The following is a 21723-nucleotide window of genomic DNA, read 5'->3' as shown; positions in this document are numbered from 1 at the left end:
TGTGTGTGTGTGTGTGTGTGTGTGTGTGTGTGTGTGTGTTTGTTTCTTTGTTGCCACAGCCATTTCATCTTCAAAGCCATGAATAAATTGCTTAGTTTCAGAACCATGTAATCTAAATGAAGCGGTTTGTAATATTTTATTGATGTTACATAAAAATTAAAGAGCAACAAACATTTATGTTGTATTCATTTTGCATGGCGTGCTATCATGGCAGTGACGAGGACGAGATGGGCTCGCAAGGATGAGCCTTCATGAATCGCTAATGTAGCGTTTGATCCTGTGACTGTAATGTATGTCTCTCTCTCTCTCTCTCTCTTAAACATCAGGACAAATTCTCTCCTTTCCCATCTCTCTGGTTCCCCTTGACAGACCATCTCCACTTCATTACACTTCATTTACAAACTTGCAGGTCTAGTGCAGTTTATTGTGTATGTATATTTGAGTGAGTATAAACTGTAATTATATCTGTGGCTCTTCATGGAAGGGGGTATCAAATGAAAGAATCAAATACTAATGAGCGTGAAATACTTATTCCTAAATAAAACATAATGCTATCCTAGTTGAGGGTGTACGGCAATGTTCATTAGATCTACTGCATTACTGCCAAAAAGGCAGATAAAAAGAATAAAGAAAGCAGTGAAATAAATGTGAGCACATGTTGAAATTGTGAGAAGGTAGACTGAACAAAACACAAAAGAAACAGTGAAGTAGCAGCAGCAGTTGCGGTGTGGCCGACTCACTTGTCGAAGATGATCTTGATGGGGTAGCCTGGAGGAGCCTCAATGATCCATTCACAGTTAAGGGCCTCCTTATACAGTTCTGGCCAGCCAGGGGAGAGGATGATCCCACTGGGAGCCTTCAGATCCCCTCCACATGGGGCTACCAGAGAGAGATAGAGAGAAGAAATGGAGAAAGAGAAAGAACAGATAGAGATTAAATTATGCATGTCTTTCCCAGCTGATGTATGACAATGTCCATAGATGATCCCATGCATCAGCCGTAGGCTTATCCCATTTCTTTGAGTGCCAGGGTCTATCTAATGTAAATTGGTGACAGCTAACCTCAAGGTTAACCATTTCTCCTAGGAACATACCTCTTCATTGTACGTGCGTCTGTGTGCATGTGTGCACAAGGGCATGAATAAAATATCCATGTGTATGCATACCTTTCCTCCCCATATGCTGTTGTCTTTAAATCGGTCATCAAACCCTCCTACAAAAGGTGCTGCTGCTGCTGTCATCCCCATCAAACAGAGAAAACGGAACATCTTTGATCGCGAGCACAAAAGACACTAGAGCACATCGACCCCTCTCCAATAGAGGGTTACAGATGCTGTGCATCTCTGTAACTGCCTATCCTTAACCAGAACACACAGGCACAGTGGAGGGCTCAGTTACAGTGCCAGCTTCTCGCTCCCTTTGAAGTGGAATGATTTAATCAGCCAACTCAGCATACTGAAGGACATCTATAAAACGCATTACGCTACAGACGCAGGGGTGTGATAGATGATCTCAGAGGAATAAAAAGCTGCTTTGGCACACAGGGGGAAGTGACATGTTTTCATAATGGTTTCTCCTTTGTGTATCATAACTATTGAGCCTGATTAGGCATCTTAGAGCCTTAACCCTGTCTGTGTTTAATTTGCTACACAGCTGGTGTCCAAGAGCCTGAACTGGTTAATACCTAGCTTCGTCTTGGCTTTGCCCGCTCTATTGGCCTTTTCCGATTTGCTGGAAATAGTTTATTGATATTGAGTCAGGGAGAGGTGAATGGATGTTCAGCAATCTGCATGTAAGCACAGCATGTCTGCAGCTACAGATACTTAAATTAACAAAGTTTATGTATCATCACCAGCAATCCCCACCATTTAGTCAGAGCTTAGTGATCCCTGCCATAACAATGTATGCGATTAGTCATATTAATCAATTATATCTGCAACAATTGTGAAATACTTTGAGTTAGTGCATCCTAGAAGAAGTAGAAAATCTATTTTTTAGATTCATTTCTGGTCCTCCTCTTATCAACACCAATCCATTCACTATTTGGGTGTGCAGAAAAATTCCATCTTTTTACAATCCTGAAATGTGCAGTAGTGATGATACATTACTAGCTAGAGTGAACATTGAAACAAACATACTTTCATTTTATCGTTGTAAGCTATAACACAGTGGGCATCTAGCCAATGAGACGCTTGACAACGGAATACATGCTTTCGGATTTTCCTCTTAATGACTTAAATCCTCTGCATATTTACCCTGGTGATATCTGAATTTTTCTGAGTCACACAGCTAACTATGCCAACATAACTGTGCAGGGTGTGATATTGGATTTAAATGTGGAATAATCCCACTCATCTTGCTAATATTTACAATTAATATTAAAAAGGAGGTCAGAAAATATAAGGATGTTATTTTTTTATACACCCATGTGTCCCCAGCAATTGGCTTCATCTCAGGTCACCTAATGAAAAAAATGTGTTGGTGGGTGTAGCTAAAATGTTCAGGTTTGAAAACAAAGGCAAAAAACCTGTTATAAGAGGACTGCCACAAAGGGAAAGATAAGATACACTTTAATGTCATCATTATAAATACAGTGCAGTACAGTACACAGAAGAACAAAAATGTGTTTCCCTGATCCTAGTGCAATACAAAAGGCCAACCACTCACTTACTACCACTCCTTTACTCACCTTCACAGCGGGGAACTGCATTATCCCACACCACGTTGCCATCCTTAAGAATGCAAGAGACGGTTTGTGAGCCGTGGGTCTTAACAAAGCCCTCCTCGCACAAGAAGGAGATGGAACTGCCCAGCTGAAGGCTTTCACCAAAGCGCTTCCCATTAACTGGCACACCTGGGTCTGGGCACTCGTTGTGGCGGAATGCTATTGAAAATGCAGAGAGGAGACGGGGTTAGGGGACGACATAGGTGTGAGATGAGGATGAGTAAATGTTTTTAAAAAGGAAGAAAAATGACAAAAAAAGTTACTGATTACTCCCCTCAGTCACTTAACATTACTGTCAGTCACAAAGTAAAAGGAAAAATTCCTACAAAAAACTGTTTCTATAAAATGCGTTTGAAAGAAATGAAGAAGCAAAGTGTCATCTTATTGAAAACAAGAAGAATAATTCATGTTCATGTAATTCTGCTGGTATTAATCCTTGTGACACATTACATGTTTTGTGCAAAAGAAGCTCATAGAGAACCCAAAATAATTACCTAAGTTTCTGGACAAAACTTTTTTTTTTTCTTTCTACTGTCAGCATTTAGCCATGCCAGCATTTAACGAGAAGAAATGTGTTTCACTTAGTGAGTCATATTGGCGCAGTGACTACAGAGGGTGGGAAACCACACCGCATGCAGATCATCAGCACCAGATGAAACTGTTGAATGGTTCGTGGAGTAAACAGGGAAAATTGTTTTCGTGTATCCTCGAGATTTTATCTTACAAGCCTCTCAATGAACCTTTAAGCAGGAGCCAGTTAGAAAGGCCACAAAGAAACGGTCACACAAGAAGCATAACCCTGGAAAAAGGCATGTAAACAAATACATCACCTGCCTCACTATCGCTCTCACTTAACTTTCCTGCTCTCACTTTTGTATGCACACGCAGGTAGGTGACACATGTACTGTAGGTGTTGATAAATGCCCCTTCTGTATCCGATGGACCCTACAGAGTGCTAGCCACACCTCATCCATCACGATCATCTTATTTATTAACGTGCCAAAATCTCCTCAATACAGTTTGGCATGTCCTTAATTAACACGAATGATGAAAACTGTCCGCTCAGCCACACAACCCCCTAAAACCGATCCTGCAGTGAGATGACACCGTTCTCAGGAACTAACCGTCATCTTCAATTAACTGCTCTCGACATTCATTCACCACGCTGCATTGGTAATTTATTTATTCATCTAAATTGCTAATTAATGCATTAGTCACCATGTGTTGTCCACATTGCGGCTTTACAGAGGCACCTTGGTTGGGTTGATGGCATGTCTTCAAATGAGCTAGAGCCAGGCCCAAAAAGCATTCTGGGTAGGCTGACATATGTTTTTTTTTTTTTTGCTAAGGCAGAAATAGTGTAAAGAACTAGCAACAGAATACTGCATCAGTCTTCTGAGTATATTGTAATTTTACATACCAGCCACCACAGTGTACTAGATCAAATTATCACACAAACAAAACATCCGGTCAGCAAAATACTAATACTGTGTTAAAGAGTTTGTCTAAATATTCTAGTGTGAAACGACAGGATCAGCCACATAGCAGTTAAAGTGCCTGAAAATATTTTGCATCATATCTCCTTTAATTTCAGACCTGATTCCTACAATTACAATAATTATAATTATTACTTCGGGATGGGAACCTACAAAAGTCAGACATAATTGTCGAATGATTGGGCTTTAAAACAGCCCTCGTCTTACATATGTCTCACTACTGTAACAGTATTTTTAGTGCATCATAAGTCCATGTGGGCTTGACATTTGCGTTAATGAAAATAACACAAATAACCTCTCTAAATAACCTACCTCATAAATCAATGCTCCCAAGTAGATGAATAACTATAATGATGTGGTAAACTAAAAGTGAGAAGTACAAACAAGACCATGTAAAAGCAACAAACTGTAAAAGTAAAAAACAAAACATTTTATTGCTTGGATCAAAGTGAGTCACAGCAACTCATTTTAGTGCCAAAATCTTGTAGAGACAAACCTCCCAACGGCACCTTAACTATCTATAAAATAGCTTTGTGGCTTTATAGGCCCTGAGTTAGATACCCTGTAAGGAGATATTTTCCGATGTGGAAGAATGCAAAGATCAGGCTCATTAAACAATAACGCATATGCAATGACTGCAATAATCCTGCTGCCTAACCCTGATGGTACAGTATATCCATGAAATGGGTTTACCAGCATGCAGCTAACGTGTACTGCGTCAGAGTACAGAACCAATCTGGAATTTCTTCAGATGTCAGCAGCTACCCAGAACAGAACATAATGAGCACTGCTGCAATGTATCTGTCAGGTAAGGATGCGCTATCTTTGCTTGGGCTTTATTTAGATGTCAAGTCTCTATTTAGACAATGAAGACAGTGTTTTTGTCATTTTCTTTGACTGTGTGTGCAAAGAATGTGTTGCTGATAGGAAGATGAGTTTCAATGCAGTCTGTGGGAGACATAGCTATAGCAGATGATTATTGCTTGCACACACACATACACGCAGACACAAATACACACACACAGCACATATGGCACAAACAATCCAGAATACAAAACATCCAGTCAGTGCGGGCTTTTGTGATAAGCTTTAAAGACTTGCCTTTATCTTCTTTGGAAGTAACATCCAAAACTCACTTGTAAAGGTGATGTTAAAGCCTCTGTCTGTGTAGGTGTGGTCAGTCAGGAACTCCAGTCGGGCCACATGGGCACTAGTTGTTATAGGAGGAGGTAGGGCATCACCGGAAAAGGTACCCAGAATAGGAGACTCAGCCTGACAAAAAAAGATAAAGAGTTTTTTGATGAGACAAAAGATATTATAAGTTACAAAGGGAAGAAGTTAGAGAGTATACAGCTCCAACAGAGATGTGGACAGATAAAATGACAAGCAAGTCCAATGATACTGGCAGCTGTGGTTGTTTGGCTCGTACATAAAATTATAAAGGCTGCTTCATTCTACTCAGATGCACAATGACTGATAGACAGGTCAATAGTTGAAGCTGCAACACAACTATTCAAAGTAACTGATGACAGCATATCAGTCTGCACTACCTTTCCACCATCCTTGATCGAGAGGAAGTCAAACTGTTTCTCCATGCTGAGGTCGTTGAAGGCCAGATTGATGCGGCTCTCAGGGTTGGTGATGATCAGCCACACACAGTGCATATTGTTGCCATACTCCTGAGGGTAGTTGGGAGACAGCAGCACCCCGGATGGAGTGGTAAAGTTGAAGAAACAGGAAACTATAGAAATGATGGAGAGATATAGACAGAGAGAGGGAAAGGATAAAACAAAGCAACATAAACTGAGTATTGTTTAGGAGGCTGAGAAATATGAGGAAATTCAATTTATTTTGCTGACAACAAGACAATATGCTACACACACACACACTATATATATATATATATATATATATATATATATATATATATATATATATATATATACATACATACATACATACATACATACATACATACACACACAAATAGGACAAACCCACAACAAAAACAACAAACTAAATCCTATTTAACACTAGAACCGCAATAGCCCACACTATTTGTGTATAGCAAAATGGAATTATTCAATCATTGTTATGTTTCCTTCCTGCCCTGACTTTTCTTAAATGACTGTTATTCACATTCTTATATTGTAAAAATGATAGAGTAACATTTAGAAAATGGATGGCTGGATAGATGGGTTTTGGGAGTTGTTTTTCAACAAAACACCCCCTTTATTCGACAGGTACAGCAGCAATTAACATTGTTACTCTCCTCCGCAGCGTAATGTGGTAGATTCTTTACGCAAAGAAGGTTCAGTTCCTCATGAAAGTCTGGCAGAATGCGCAAAGAGTCTTGGGAGAATCACTTGCTTATTAACCCTCTACAAGCTGACAGCAGTGGGGGAGGGTACAATAAAAAACCCTTCTGACTATCAGTCCATGTGACCTCTGACCTCCAAATCCGGGATAGAAATTGGAAGTAGAGAAAAGCCAGTCTCTGCTCTTTTTAATAAAACAGAAGAACATTAGTTTTTTTTTTTTTTTAAAGTCAATAGTAAGATACGTTAAAAGAGAAATATGTGATTTTCCATTACAGTAATTGACGTATTTGCATAATGGTGGCACAGCATATTGAGACAATGAATGCAACACAGAAACTTATTTGCACGCAAATATTCACTCACATGCAATTATAATCACCTATAATCATCGCACTAAGGTGTGTAGGTGCACAGTATCCATCCTATCATATGTGTAAAATATCAGAAATGAAAGCGAAACTAATCACTCTCTTTCTGACTATAAACGTTCTGTCCCAATACGGGTGTCCTTTGTGTGCACTATACGCTATAATAATATCAGAATTGATATTAAAGTGACAAATTTGAATAAAACAGTAACTTTTAAAATTGTATTATTTCCATAGGTTGGTGTGGAGGTGCGCGATCAGATGGCAGGTTGTGTGTTGACTGTTGAACTGAAAGATGCACTGAGCACGGGAGACATGAAGGGATAGATTTAAATGCTGTGGGGACTTTTTGTCGTTCTTTTGTTTGACACAATGTGATAATGTAATCATTACACCATTATATTATTATATTACCATTCAGTTTACTTGCAAAAATAAAAATGCTGAAATTGATTACCATGTTTCAGCATTTGTTACATGCCTTTTAGGTTTTAAGCTGAAGATTATGTTGCTTACAACTCAAAACAGCATCAGATAGAACCAAACAGAAGTGAACCTAGGCTATTTCTAAATGAATATAGTAGACGAGCTGGTTTTGATATTGTATCGTGTAAAAATCTGGGGAATGGAAACTCCTGTAGAACAGCAGGGAGAGTGGCAGGAAAATGTACGTGGAAAAATCTGCACACTGGCTCAACATAGGTGCAAGAAAGCAGGCAGCGCTACAGCGGCCTGTGGTAATATAAACTACTTACATGACAAAAAGGAGTATGCCTACACATTATGAAGAAAGGCGAAATTAAAATAGAACCATCTGTAAGCAGCACAAGGAATCAATGCAAGTGGGACACACGTTTCACTTTCAATGCCCAGTGAAAACTAAATGTTTGTAGAGCATCAACAGTAATGTTTACAAAAGCAAAGTCACTATATAAACTAACATTAGGTGAAGTTTTAGAAAGAATGAAGATCCAAGAGAGTTGTTTGTCACAGATATCAGTCAGGTTCCGCCAGTCATCTTCTCCTCTGTCATCGTCCCTCCTCTGAGGTTCAATGACGTCATTGACATGCATAATAATTATATAGTGTTGGGGCAGAATGTTTTCTTGCTGCTACAGAGATTAACACAGCACTATAGAGATGAAGAAGGATGATGTGTTAATGGCCCATCAGCAATAACAAAAGGATACAGAATGACTTGGGCGTCAGACTTTGCCAGTTGTAGTAGCACTAAAATGCCTGGCGGTGCTACTATTAGGTAAGCCTCGTGGAATGAAATGGGGATAGAGGAAACCTAAGCAAAAACATGAGCTGAAAAACGTACCCAGAAGTCTTTTTTTTTTCAAGCAATGCCTAACTTTAAGGAATGTGCTGGCAATGTAAATGAGAACTGGTCTCATCTCTCTCCCTGACTACTGTCAAGGCTGTCACTTGATCCTGATTACTCCAATGGCTATGCCGAGAGGGCAACAGCACAATACCTCGATGTTAGACTGAGATTTCTACATCTGATGGGACAAACGGAACATTGCTGGTGTGTCATTGGCACATGTTCTTATTTTTTAACACAACGGTTCTATTCAACAATTTCTAAATAAACAAAGGAACAATTTGACGTGAGAAACTGGCCAGGAAAAGGCAGATTGGTCTAGTTCATCAATCAATTATAATTAATTTATTGATTGTCTGGGGATATTTTATTTACAAAATGTACATAGGCTGGCATTTAAGGATAACCCGAATTGTTTGGAAGACCAGACAATTCCATTTCAGCAACCTTAAATGTAACTGCAAGCTCAACATCAACACAAACTAAGGGTAATTCAGTGGAAATGTGTTAGGGGGATCTAAAAGATAACTTTATTCTTAGTCAGTAAAACAAAACACTAATTTGTTTCCCAAATGCACATTAGATATTTACATGTATTTGCACAGTAGCTTTAAATAGCCTAGTTATGGGAGTATAGGAACTATCAGGATTTGCAGCCAAGGTTGCCTTTTTATTATTAATAACAGTCAAATGCTTATCTAGCAGTGCAGGAGCAATGCTGATTATTAATATTATCATCCTTATAGATGAGGTCTTCTCCCTTCTTGCAGTGATAAGGTAAAGAATTTATCTCAACTTTTCACTTAGTTCTGCATCCGTGAACATCCAACTGCATGGCTTTACAAACTATTAGCTACAGGATGTGCTCCAACCGTTTAGGATCGGAACACTGTGTTCACACTAATAAATAGAAATGTATTTCTCTAATATCTGATTTGCACATGCAAACAAAAAAGTAGGCAATGGACAACTCTACCACATTGTCAACATCAATGACAAAGACAAGCATGCTGCATTGTATCTGCATGAATAAAAAGAGTTTGTTAAATGTTAACTAAATAAACAATGTTCACCAGTGTTAGGTAGCCAAATTGACTCTTGTGCCAGCAGCCTCTGTGTCATTCAGCTCAGCTAGGTTTATCTAGATACTGCAGCTTTTTGTCCACTCTATTATCTCATAAATAATACAACAATGGGCATTATCTGCACGGTCAGCTCTCTTTTCCTTTTGCCCTCATCCTCTAACTCTTTCACTCTCTGTGTTTGTCTTTCATGGCCTTAATTAGCTAATAAGCACTCCTATTGTTTCAAAATCCACAGCCTCGGCTGGGCAAACGGTGGGGATAATCTGATCATTTATTATGCCGCCGACCCTGCCCTCATCTGCACGAACATACATATTTATGCCCCCCTTGAGTAGCGTTGCACTCATGCACATGTCTGCACATGGTGTATGTAGAATCTGAATAACATAAGGCATCCAAGAACTTACAAACGCAGCTGGGTTTCTTAGCAGACCACTGGTTGTTCTTCTGACAGGTTATGTTCTTCTTCCCCATCAGCTCAAAGGCAGGTAGACACTCAAAGTAGAGTCTGTCCCCATGACGAAAACCTGCCCCCTCCCGTTTGCCATATGCTGGGATTCCAGGATCTCCACAACTGCCTTGGTCAATTTCTGTGTAGGCAAAAAAATAAACACATAGGCAACATTAGGTATGCAAAATTGACATTTATAATAAATATGATTTAATCAGAGAAACATGAATGAGGATTATATAAATAAACATCTGCTTCTGTTACTAATAATAATAATAGAAATATACTTAAAGGTTACAAGTGAATTAACACAAGCCATTTTCCCAAATGTCTTCTCCTTAACCTTTATATAACCTTTAAAAAAAAGAAATAATATTGTTTAGCAGCATGGACAAGAATGGTGGCATGGTCGTAGCCCATTAGAAGAATATTTCCTTCAGTTTTCCTTATAAAATGCTAGACGGATGAGCTAGAAAGAGGGGGTGGGGTAGAGAGAGACATCTCAACTCAAGGTTATTGCTGACTGTAGCCTCCAGCCAATACTGACAAGATACTACTATGTGAGTAATAAGTGATATGAAGATGCAGGACCTCACACTAATTTAAAACAGATATTGCAGTTTTTCATTGATTTCAGTTTCAGGAAAATGTGTGTTCAGCTTATTAACATAGAGTTACTGAATACTACTGATTTATGTCTGACCCTATATCGTGACTTCCTAGGACGGCCAATAGTGATACATTTCTCTGAACCTAATTTATTCATTTACTTTTCCATTTACTTTTTTTGCTGACTTTGGAAGCCTGCACAAATAGTCCATTCATGAAGTCTGGAAAAAATTGCAGTGAACCGTTGTTATGATACTGTGATGATGTAGCTTTCCACCAGCATATTCCCCACATACTTCCCACAGGGTCCACTAGGACAATAAATTCTCTGCTTGTGAAAAAATAATAAAGTGAACACTACATGCAGAATAGGATGCACTTTACATTATTACCAACACTTATTACAGAAACATCATGCACATTTTCTTTCTTATGCTTAAAGCTACCTTATGTTTGGTTACTGACACAATCTGTAGCCAGTTCTACTGATTAATTAGTGTTGGCTCAGCTGATGTATGCCAACGTGATGGGGCCTCAGCGAATTTGGTTTACAGTTACAGTTTAGATTTTAGTCAGACACACTTGAAGCAAGATGATGAAGAAATTATTGAACAATAGTTTTGAGTCAGTGCAGCACTAGAGCTTGTGTTGCAACCAAATGTGAGGGTTGCATGGTGTGAGAAACCAAGTACCTTCTGCAATTGTCCAGATCTGTGACACCACTAAAATAAAAACAATCTGAGAGTAATATCTGTTAATGAGACATGTCCTCAACAGTAACCTCTGTTGGGTAATGCATCCTCAGCTGTAGAGCTCCTGGGTCATTACTTCAATTGTTCCTGGTTTTGTTGAAACTTTGCATCAAAGCCATTCCTGTCGCCTTAGCTAAGCGTGAACAGATATAACTGAAAGGATATTAGCAGGGACTGACTCAGTGAAGTGCTGACAAGGCAGACTAGCTTTTACACGTACTGACATCAAAATCAACTGTGATTTTCCTATTGTCTTGTCAATTCAATTTGCCGCTATGTAGTCTTTACTGTCTCTTTATCCCCACTTAATGTTACCCACTAATGTTGCAAACCCCTCTCGCATCAGTCTCTCTCTGCCCCTGCAAATGTCTCTCTTCCCTTGACAAGCGTTCCCACTTGCGCTGGAAGCTGACTCGAGCACCTTCAGGCACGCACACACACACACACACACACACACACGCACACACACGCACACACACACACACACACCTCGAACATGCATCTTCATTTAAACCCCACACACCAATTTCATTATAGCAAGGTTTATGCATGCATGCATCCCTCACTCCCTCACTCACTCTTCCTTCTATTTTTCCGAGGTTTAGGATTGCAGATGGGAATGCTGAGGCATCCTATCAAGGCATGGGGGAAACACAGAGTGTGAATAAGCTCATCCATTCAGGAAATGATGGCGGGGCCTAATACGATTTTAAATCGCACCATGGGCACTGCTGGTTATAAATCCATACTCAGGCCTAATGATGAGCATCATTTAGAACACATATTTAGAGCTCACTGCTGTTTAGATGTATGGGTGTCCTGAGGCAGCCTCATCCACAAGACAACTCATTGATCTTACGTGGAAGTCACCTTTAAAAGGGGGAATGCTGAAAGCGGGATTTGAGGTGGGCCTGAGAGAAAATTAAGATTCAACCGAAACTACGTGTGCAAGATCATGACAGCTATGAGAGGACACAACAATACATATATACATCTATACATGTACTAATGCATACAATCATACACACAACTATACAATCACTTTTTTGTCGCTGACTCACTGAAGAACTCAAATGCTCTGCTTTTCTCAAGTAAGGCCTCCCTGCCTCATGGGTCCCTACAATTAGGACTTCAGGGAAAATAGGGGAAATAAATATGAGCCCTTTGATGTGTGTATGACTGTAAATTGGTGAGTACATATCATTCATGGACTGTCTGTATGGAATGTGTTTGTATCTCTGTGTATGTTGTGTATAGCAGATCAGGCAAGAGTGAATGAAACAGCTTTTTAGTCTCATGAATAAGGGACGCGATGTAATGGCATATTTGTTGTTCCTGTCTGTTTGACAATTTGGAGTAATCCAAGCATTGTAATGGGACTCAGACTCACATTACTGTCAACAACTACACTGCAATCTCCTAAGGTCTAAAACAACAAAAGCACTTTAACATTCAAGTTTACCGGTATGATCCAATATCGCATACAATGACTCAATGGGACTTTCAGGCACACATTTCCACCACCAAATCAAAGCCTTATATGTGAAGCTACATTACATGTCCAATTAAGTGCTTTTATATATATATATATATAATATATATATACAGTGGTGTGAAAAAGTGTTTGCCCCCTTCCTCATTTCCTGTTCCTTTGCATGTTTGTCACACTTAGTGTTTCGGAACTCACAAACCAATTTAAACATAGTCAAGGACAACACAAGTAAACATAAAATGCAATTTAAATGAAGTGTTTTTATTAAAGGTGAAAAAAAATCCAAACCATCATGGCCCTGTGTGAAAAAGTGATTGCCCCCCTTGTTAAAACATACTATAACTGTGGTGTCCACACCTGAGTTCAATTTCTCTACCCACACCCAGGCCTGATATTGCCACACCTGTTACAATCAAGGCATCCCTTAAATAGGACTGCTGACACAGTAAGTCCACCAGAAGATCCTTAAAGCTCCACATCATGCCGAGACCCAAAGAATTCGAACAATTGAGAAAGAAAGTAATTGAATCTATCAGTCTGGAAAGGGTAAGCCATTTCCAAAGCTTTGGGAATCCAGCGAACCACAGGAGAGCCATTATCCACAAATGGCGAAGACGGAACAGTGGTGAACCTTCCCAGGAGTGGCCGGCCGCCCAAAATACCCCAAGAGCGCAGCGACGACACTCATCCTAGAGGTCACAAAGACCCCACAACAACGTCCAAAGAACTGCAGGCCTCACTTGCCTCAGTTAAGGTCACGTTCATGCCTCCACCATCAGGAAGACTGGGCAAAATGGCCTGCATGGCAGATTTCCAAGGAGAAAACCCCTGCTGACAAAAACCATCAAAGTTCGTCTCAATTACTCCACAACACTCTGATGACCCCAGACTTTTGGGACAACATTCGTGGACCGATGAGACAAAAGTGGAACTCTTTGGAGGTGTGTGTCCGATAATCTGGCGTAGAAGGAACACTGCTTCATAAAAAGAACATTATACCAACAGTAAATATGGTGTGGTAGTGTGATGGTCTGGGGCTGTTTTGCTGCTTCAGGACCTAGAAGACTTGCCGTGATAAAAGAACTATGAATTCTGCTGTCTACCAAGAGATCCTGAAGGAGAATGTCCGACCACTGTTCGTGTACTCAAGCTGAAACGAACTTGGTTTCTGCAGCAGGACAATGATCCTAAACACACCAGCAAGTCCCCACCGAATGGCTGAAGAAAACAAAATGAACTTTGGAGTGGCCTAGCCAAGGTCCTGACCTGAATCCTATTGAGATGTTGTGGTATGACCTTAAAAAGCCGTTCATGCTCGAAACCCCTCTAATGTAACTGATTAGGACAATTCTGCAAAGATGAGTGGGCCAAAATTCCTCCAGGACGCTGTAAAAGCCTCATTGCACGTTATCGCAAACGCTTGGTTGCAGTGTTTGCTGCTAAGGGTGCCCAACCAGTTATTAGGTTTAGGGGGCAATCATTTTTTGATGATGGTTTGGATTTTTTTTTTCACCTTTAATAATAAACACCTTCATTTACAAATTGCATTTGTATATTTACTTGTGTTTTCCTTGACTATTGTTTAAATTGGTTTGATGTTCCGAAACACTTAAGTGTGACAAACATGCAAAGGAACAGGAAATGAGGAAGGGGGCAAACGCTTTTTCACACCACTGTATATATATATATATATATATATATATATACATAGTGAAGGTTGAAATTCAGATGGTGTGTGGACATCCAAGAAGGAATGTCAGTCAGACAGGCCAAGATATGTGCTGCTACTTGTGTTTCAGACTCCAGAAAGTAGATAATTAGTTGGGTGTTATCTGCGTAGCTGTGATAAGAAAGCTCTGCAAGTGAATGACAGACTCAAGAGAGTTGGTGTACAGAGAAAAGAGGAGAGGACCCAGGACTGATCCCTGAGGAACCCCAGTTTTGAGTGGGCAAGGTTCTGGACTATGAATATAGATGCTGTGTAGTTAAGCAAAATTACATGCACATAATGATCAGTGGGTGCCAGCCTTATTCAAGCACTGACAATAACATTTGGTCAACAGTTGATTACACGTGACAACATTCAGACAAACTTTCAACCTCAAATTGAACAGGCTTTAAAAAAAGAAAAAATACTCATACCTATAAACAGTTCAAATTTCAGTTGAAAGATTGAGGCCATTGCAGAGTGTGTGCAACCCACACTAAATGCATGAGTAAGGTGGGAGTGTGTGTACTGGTATGACTGTGTTTGCAATTACACTTGATGATCAGGCTTAAAATACAAGTAATTGAGAATGCAAATTAGATTTTGGGTGCTTCAATCTGGGAGGTGAAGTGGTTCAAAGTGTTTCTTCCACTTCATTAAGTAGAACTCATTGTTTTAATTACACTTTGGTTTAGCATGCTGCTCCACTTTCTCTGTTATTTTTACTGATGAAAAATAAGCATCTGTGTGCAAGGGAGAAGACTCGCTGTGCTTCTGAGAGGCAAACAGCAGACTTATCTGGAAGAAGAATCCCCCACACATTCACACAGACAGATGGAACACACACATACAGATTCCTAAACTCACACTGTCACTCCTTTTTGTCTCTCTTGTTTTTACACTTGCATTTTTTGCATGCAAGCACATACATATATTAAATCCCATGTTTTAAAGCTCACAAATGTGTTCACCCACACACACACACACACAGACATATACAGTATAAGTGTACACACACACACACACACACACAAGGATTAGGGAAACGCATCAGCTATCAGCGGTGGGCTGCATCGATGGCCCATTGCCCGTTTGACAAAAATAAGTGCTTTTATTGTCATGCCTCATTAGCGTTCAAAGGATCAAACATGACACAAATAATTAATGTAAAAACACAATTTTTGCATAGTTGCAATGGAACCAGCACTTTGTGGTTTTATTCACCGATAGTCTATTGAGTCCTTTGTACAGTATGCGTTTTATTTAAGGGCTTTGTAGTCTATCTGTAATTTGCAGATGCAGCAGCATGCGGCAGAAGGAGCTCACATGACAGCAAGTGCTACGCCAGTGTTCTTATGACGCTCTTAAGCTTCATTGCAAAAGTCTTAGATGAGACAGATGGAGCATCTCCGACCCCTATGTTCTTGAAATTAAACTCATGATGATGAATACAGGGAAGGACAATAATGTTTCAGTCAACTGAAGCAGAATGTGTTCTGTCAGTGCCCATGTTGTCAGATTTGAGCAATGAGTCACAATGCCCAAAATGACCAAAAAAGACCCTTCTATTTGAGCTTACCATAAAGAAGTTACCTTTTTTCATTGCGGCCAGTAAGCCGTCACATCCCAATGGCTCGCAACCAAAATGTTTGACCACCCTTACCTTCATAGGACACCTTGAATCCCAGGGAGCCACTGGTGTCATCTGTTTTGAAGTTGAGCCACATCTGGTGACTGGTGCTAACCACAAGGTCTGGAGTTGTGGTACCAGACAGGCTACATAAAGAGACAAAAAAGATAAAAAAAGACTCATGTGAATATACTGTGTGTTTGTTCTTGGCATAGTGTGACTCCAAGGTGTTTCAATTGCGTAACCTGGATCTTTTTTTTTCAACTATTATAAGCAGTGTTTGCACTTACTGCAAATCATTTTGTGTTACTTTAATAGCCAATGGCCCTGTTTCTACTGCATTATTAAAAACTTTAATGCAGGCAGAAAAAAAAAACACCTGAAGTTATATATTAAACTATCTGACTTTTCTCATCAAAGATAAGTGCTCTAAAACTGTTGCAGGCAATTCCAGTTTAAGAAGGCTTTTTTTTTTACCTAACCCCTTAATTCAAAACAGTTGGGGACAAGAAAGTGGAAAATGAAAGCAAGATCAGTCAATGCCACAGAAGTAATTTAATCCTATTTGAATAGTAATTCCCCCAACTCTAATTAGGAAGTGTATAGCTGTGGAGTAAGTGATTAAGGGCTCTAATTTTAGTGATGGCACACAGAGGAGTGTGGGAGTAGTAAAGACGTAGTGTCTGGATAGGTTGGGTCTGTGTTTCTTTTTCCTTTCCTGTGGGATTTTAGTAATTTGTGGTGGGTTTCTGTGTACTATATATTGTATACGTAAGTATATGTAGGAGGAAAGATGCAGTATGTAGTGTGTCCAAAGAAGCACCACAGTGCACCAGTTTACGGGGATGTACCCTTCTCTTTTACTGTTTGCATTACTAAAACTAAAAGCTTAGCGCCACCTTTTTCAGATGATATGTTGCCTGAATGACCATAGATATGTATTAATTCTACTTCCCATAGACAGAGGTTGGCAGATATGGACTAATTGTACTCAACAAAATGAACATCCAACCTAACAAATGTGGTGAGTGTGTTATAATTTACCTGCAAGCTAATCACTGTCTAAAACACAATCCTTGCTGGTGGCATGATTAAGGTAGTCTACAGTATCTCCTCATGACAATTATGCTCTTCCTACACAAGGACATCATTTGCCCCATGGGAAAAACGTTTGCGGCAGACTAAATTGTTCTCTTATACTATCACACAGTCAGTGCACAGTGTCTTTCAAGTGAAAAGAAGGGCTTTGATTGGCTGTGACTCACTACCTATTAACCAACACATTTATGACTGCAGTAGGGTTACATACAGCCGACCTTAAACTTCCCTAGACAATGCACATGTTTGCCTTCACCGCTGATTCATGAAAAATGTAATCCTAAATTAGACTGTGCTGATAGCTGTAGTATATTCTCTGGTCCTAAAATGTTCTATTTTGTTTGTGTGCAAGAGTGCATCTGATCTCGAAGACAGTCTAGTTTCATATCATAAAAAAGGGCAGAGGGAGTCCTAATTGAATAGATTAAGTCACTTTCAGTGTTTGTGTTCTGTGCAAGAATGTGCACATAAATACTAAAGTGAGAAAGATCTTACCTTATCAACAAACCCTTCCTCCACAAATCTCTCCCTCATTTATCTCCCACTTCCTCCCAGTTCCCACCCGGGCGAGGCAGTCTTGCATAAAAATCTGATCTATAAAAACTTTATTAAGGTGTTAAATTTCAGCACAATTAATAACAACATCCTGTGAATTGTTATGGAGCATCTGCTAGCACAAACTCCATAAGGGGGCATCAATATGCGGTTTGCAAGGCTGCACCACACGGCTGTGATCTTGTTTTTAACATTGAAAAAAGGTGATGATTGACAATGTGCTGCAGCATCTATTTTTCATGCACTACTGCATCAGGTGGTGATGAAATGAAAGAGAAACAGCACAACAGAGAGAAAAGGGCTAGAGGGTAAAGGGAAGAGAGAGGGGTGCTGCCCGCTGCAGGGAAGTGGAGGAGGAGAAAAGGCACGAGTGCCAAAAAGAAGAAAGGTGAAGAGGAAAGAGAAAGCAAAAAAACAGAATATGATTACATGGAACATGAGTAGCAAAAAACGAAAATGACTGCGAGTGACGATTGTGCGAAGTAAGAGCCAGAAGAAGTTAGAGAACAGAGGGGAGATTAAGGCAAAAATATAGAGGTTGAATGAGTCACTCACACGTGGAAGATGGTCTTCTGGTCCCCCACCACCTCGCCGTCTCCCACCGTCAGGGTGTCATAGCCTCGCTCCAGGTCAAAATCCTCAAATGTCAGCTTGATCACCTGGATAACAGCAGGGACATTGCCAGGACAACTGTAAACGACAGATGCTTGAATGCTCCTGACCAGGTGCAGAGGAGAGAACCCCTATCCCATCTGTGACTTTCCGTTTATCTATCATCCATCAATCTTTTTTCAATATTTGTCTGGCACAACTCCATTTAACCATTTGTACCAGCTGTGCGTATTGTATGTAAAACGTCTATCTTTTTATTGTTAACAATGTATTTAAATATTTTCTTGTAAATTCTCACATACATCATGAATCTTCATTTATCTGATTGCAATCACAACCCTTGCATCATGTTTGTGTAAATCACCTGTTTGGTATGGTCACAGAGTTTTGTCAATGTATATGTGACTGTTTATATTTTGCTACATCTAACTTTGTGTCTGGTGATTATGAACTCTCTCCCACTAATCAAATATTGGATTCCCTGCCAGACGGTCTGCATGACCCCTACTCTTGCTCATCAAATCATCAGGTTGCAGATGCCTTTGTGGCCTGTTTAGCCAGACTCACAATAACTTTAAGCGCACCAGGAGATGTGGCAGAGGATTTGACGTTGTTCACAAGGTGAATATATGCATCATAAAGGTGACACAAAAGCTTCAAAAGATTAATGTATTGGATTTTAACAGTGAGAAACAGTGAGGAAAAAACAGACCTATTTATTTCATCTCCTTTCTTCCTGGGAGAGAAGGTGGAACAAGGTATGAAAATCAATAAGTGTGCTCTAGCTGAAGGAACAAAGGGGCAACGTGAATAAAGACAGACATTATGATAGTGCAAAATGTTGATAAATAAAGACAAAAAACAGGGTAATGTGGGAGACTAAAATATAAATTAAAAAAAGCAGAACAAGGTCCGTCTTTGTCTCCTAATTTAAATTGGCTGCCACTGATTTCCGCCAAATTCTTAATGTTTCCAGAGGACTGAGAGAGCCTGGCCTAATGAAAAAGCTTATATAAATGCAAATTGCATTCTGTCCTATGTTAAACCCAGTGCCTAATGAAAATTGTCAAGGTGGAGAGAAAAGATGGATAGTGTGTAGGCAAAATAGGTCAGACCACTAGATAAATAGGGTTTCATAGCACAAACCCATCTCCCACCTGCCAGCTAACAGGTGAGGCACAGAGAGAGGAGGAATAAACAAGACAGGGAAAAAGCACAGCAAAAATATATATATATATATATATATATATATATATATATATATATATATATATATATATATGCACGTATATACATACACAAACACACACACACATAAATATATATAGCTTGCCATCTCTGCCATTTTGGTTTCAGAACAGAGACCCCTGTTTCCCTGACACTGAAGGATAAACACTTAAAAGATTGCCAACAGAAAACAGCAGCATTCAGTATCGTCAGGACATTATGAAGAAGCAACAAGAATCCACATTAGTCATGATGTCACAAGTGAGGCTGCATTTAGGTCTAGAAGAGCTGTGTCACGTCCTACCCACCTCCCTTTGCAGTTTCGCCTCAGTCTCCTGTCTGACCTAACGTCTCCTCTGGCTGGGCCTATGCGGACGGGCAGGAATAGAAGCCCATTACATCTCTAAACAGAAAGAACAGCCTCGCTCCATCTTCATCGACCAGACAACAGAGCGAGAGACAGCCCAAAGTACCGTTGTCTGTTTCAGCAATGGTATACCCAGGGGTGTCTATGTGTGTGTGTTTGTATGCAAGCAAGCAAGCAAAGGGTTGCAGGCATTGTATCTGACTACCCCCTCTGCCTTGCCTCTCACCTCACATTGCCTCTCCTTAACTCGGCAAAGTGCAATAAGAGAACAGATTTGTAAAACCATTTTGTTTGAGTTCAGAGAAGGCTATTTGGCAGGAAAGCAGCTGAGTGGCCTTGAACACAACTCCAAAGTCATTGGTCTGAACAGAGTGGCATTTTCATGATATCCTCTGAGCATCCTCTCAACATCTCTCCATTACTCTTCCGTCAGTTTTTCGTCTTTACTCCTCTCCCTCACCACAGGTGTTTCTAACAACTCCCTTTGTCTTCCGTTGGCTTCTGCCTCCCCTCCCCCTTTCATGTTCCTTATGTCTCCTGTAGCGATAATCAAAAGTATAAAAAGAGTTATGTACTGTATATCACGGAATATCTCCCTCTAGAGTTCCCTTTTCTAACAGGTGCAAACACACCAGTCAATTTGCTGGCAGCTAAACACACCACTTAACACGCCGCCGGAAACTGCTGCAATCACAGTAGATTAGCACTGCACTGTTGCTTGAATCCCATGTTTAATGACTTTTACCTTAGATGTGTCTGTGGCTGTGATGAGCCAAGTGCAGTTAGCATTGTTGTCATACTGGACCGGGTAGTTTGGAGATGTGATGACACCAGTGGGCCCTCTCAGTTGACCTCCACACATTGGTGCTGCAAGGGGAGGTACACAAAGAGGCAAATGTTTGGCCAATGACAGTTTACATGCACACTTTCACATAAAAGACATCTGTCTAACCCGATCCTGGATTTGCATGTTGAATCCTCAATTCATGATGGCTGTCATCCCTCAACCACCTCAGCCTCCACTTGTTAAGGTTTCTTGTTACTTATACTACATTGTGCATTATGTGTAATAAATAATTTATTGTAATTGTTTTCTGTATTAAAAAAAAAACCTGTATGGAGGTTCAACACTTGCAACTCAATTTTGGCATGGATAGCATCCTAAACAAGAACATCCTAATGAGTAAAACTGCCAAATACAATTATGTATAACAATTAAAAATGCATTTGTTTAACTTGAGGCTCCTTCAGTGTTTCTGACTAGTGCTAGTGAGCAAGCATCACTTTTGAAAGATGAAGGTGTTTGGCAAGTGCATGACAATGATAACGGTTTTTAAAACCATCATCAAATCATTAACAAAAGAGCAAACAAACAAAATAAACTGCTGTGCATCCTCTAAACACTTGACTTGGCCATTTAGAGTGGCACCATGAAAAATAGACTAATGAAAGATCCAATCAAACCCATAAATCACACCGTTTTTCCAAAGGTCGAAAAATATAATGGGGAATTGTTTTGTAAACACTGTCAGGCTAAATTATTAGAACAATCAAACAAACACAATGGCATGTCTTTATGATCGCCTGCCAAAATGTTTCAAAATCAAAATTTGGGCAAACATTAATATAGTTGGATACTGCCCAAGTATAGCTTATGTATGGTATCGGAGACTTTATATCGTAAACACAAATTGAGTATCACACTTTGATATTCTGATTGAAAAGAGTAGGTAAGAAGTTAGCAAACCAAGCTTTAAAGGACAGTGTGACTTTCTTCTCGAGGCCTGAGGGTGTCTGCAAGCAGAACTGTTAAACACCCTTCAAATTAAAGCTGAATTTGTAATGAGTACCGGTACTTTAAGGTAAGTGAGTGTATACATAATTTGGGGGACGACCTG

At 39.9% G+C, this 21723-nt stretch overlaps 1 protein-coding gene across 5 annotated transcripts in view; it reads right to left on the bottom strand.

The window, feature by feature from the left end:
* The window catches only part of csmd2 (CUB and Sushi multiple domains 2), a gene marked incomplete at its 5' end in the record, with an annotated part of 270610 nt that overhangs the window by 120278 nt on the left and 128609 nt on the right, over positions 1–21723 (bottom strand). For all 5 annotated transcript variants that reach the window (XM_032535085.1, XM_032535083.1, XM_032535084.1 and 2 more), the window contains 8 exon segments: positions 741–879; positions 2689–2883; positions 5357–5492; positions 5771–5961; positions 9732–9914; positions 16000–16112; positions 18175–18278; positions 20571–20692. In XM_032535085.1, the coding sequence (XP_032390976.1) occupies positions 741–879; positions 2689–2883; positions 5357–5492; positions 5771–5961; positions 9732–9914; positions 16000–16112; positions 18175–18278; positions 20571–20692 (1183 nt within the window).

Source organism: Etheostoma spectabile, chromosome 14, assembly GCF_008692095.1.
Source record: "Etheostoma spectabile isolate EspeVRDwgs_2016 chromosome 14, UIUC_Espe_1.0, whole genome shotgun sequence".
Taxonomy (NCBI): Eukaryota; Metazoa; Chordata; class Actinopteri; order Perciformes; family Percidae; genus Etheostoma; species Etheostoma spectabile.
This window is presented reverse-complemented; position numbering and strand designations above follow the sequence as displayed.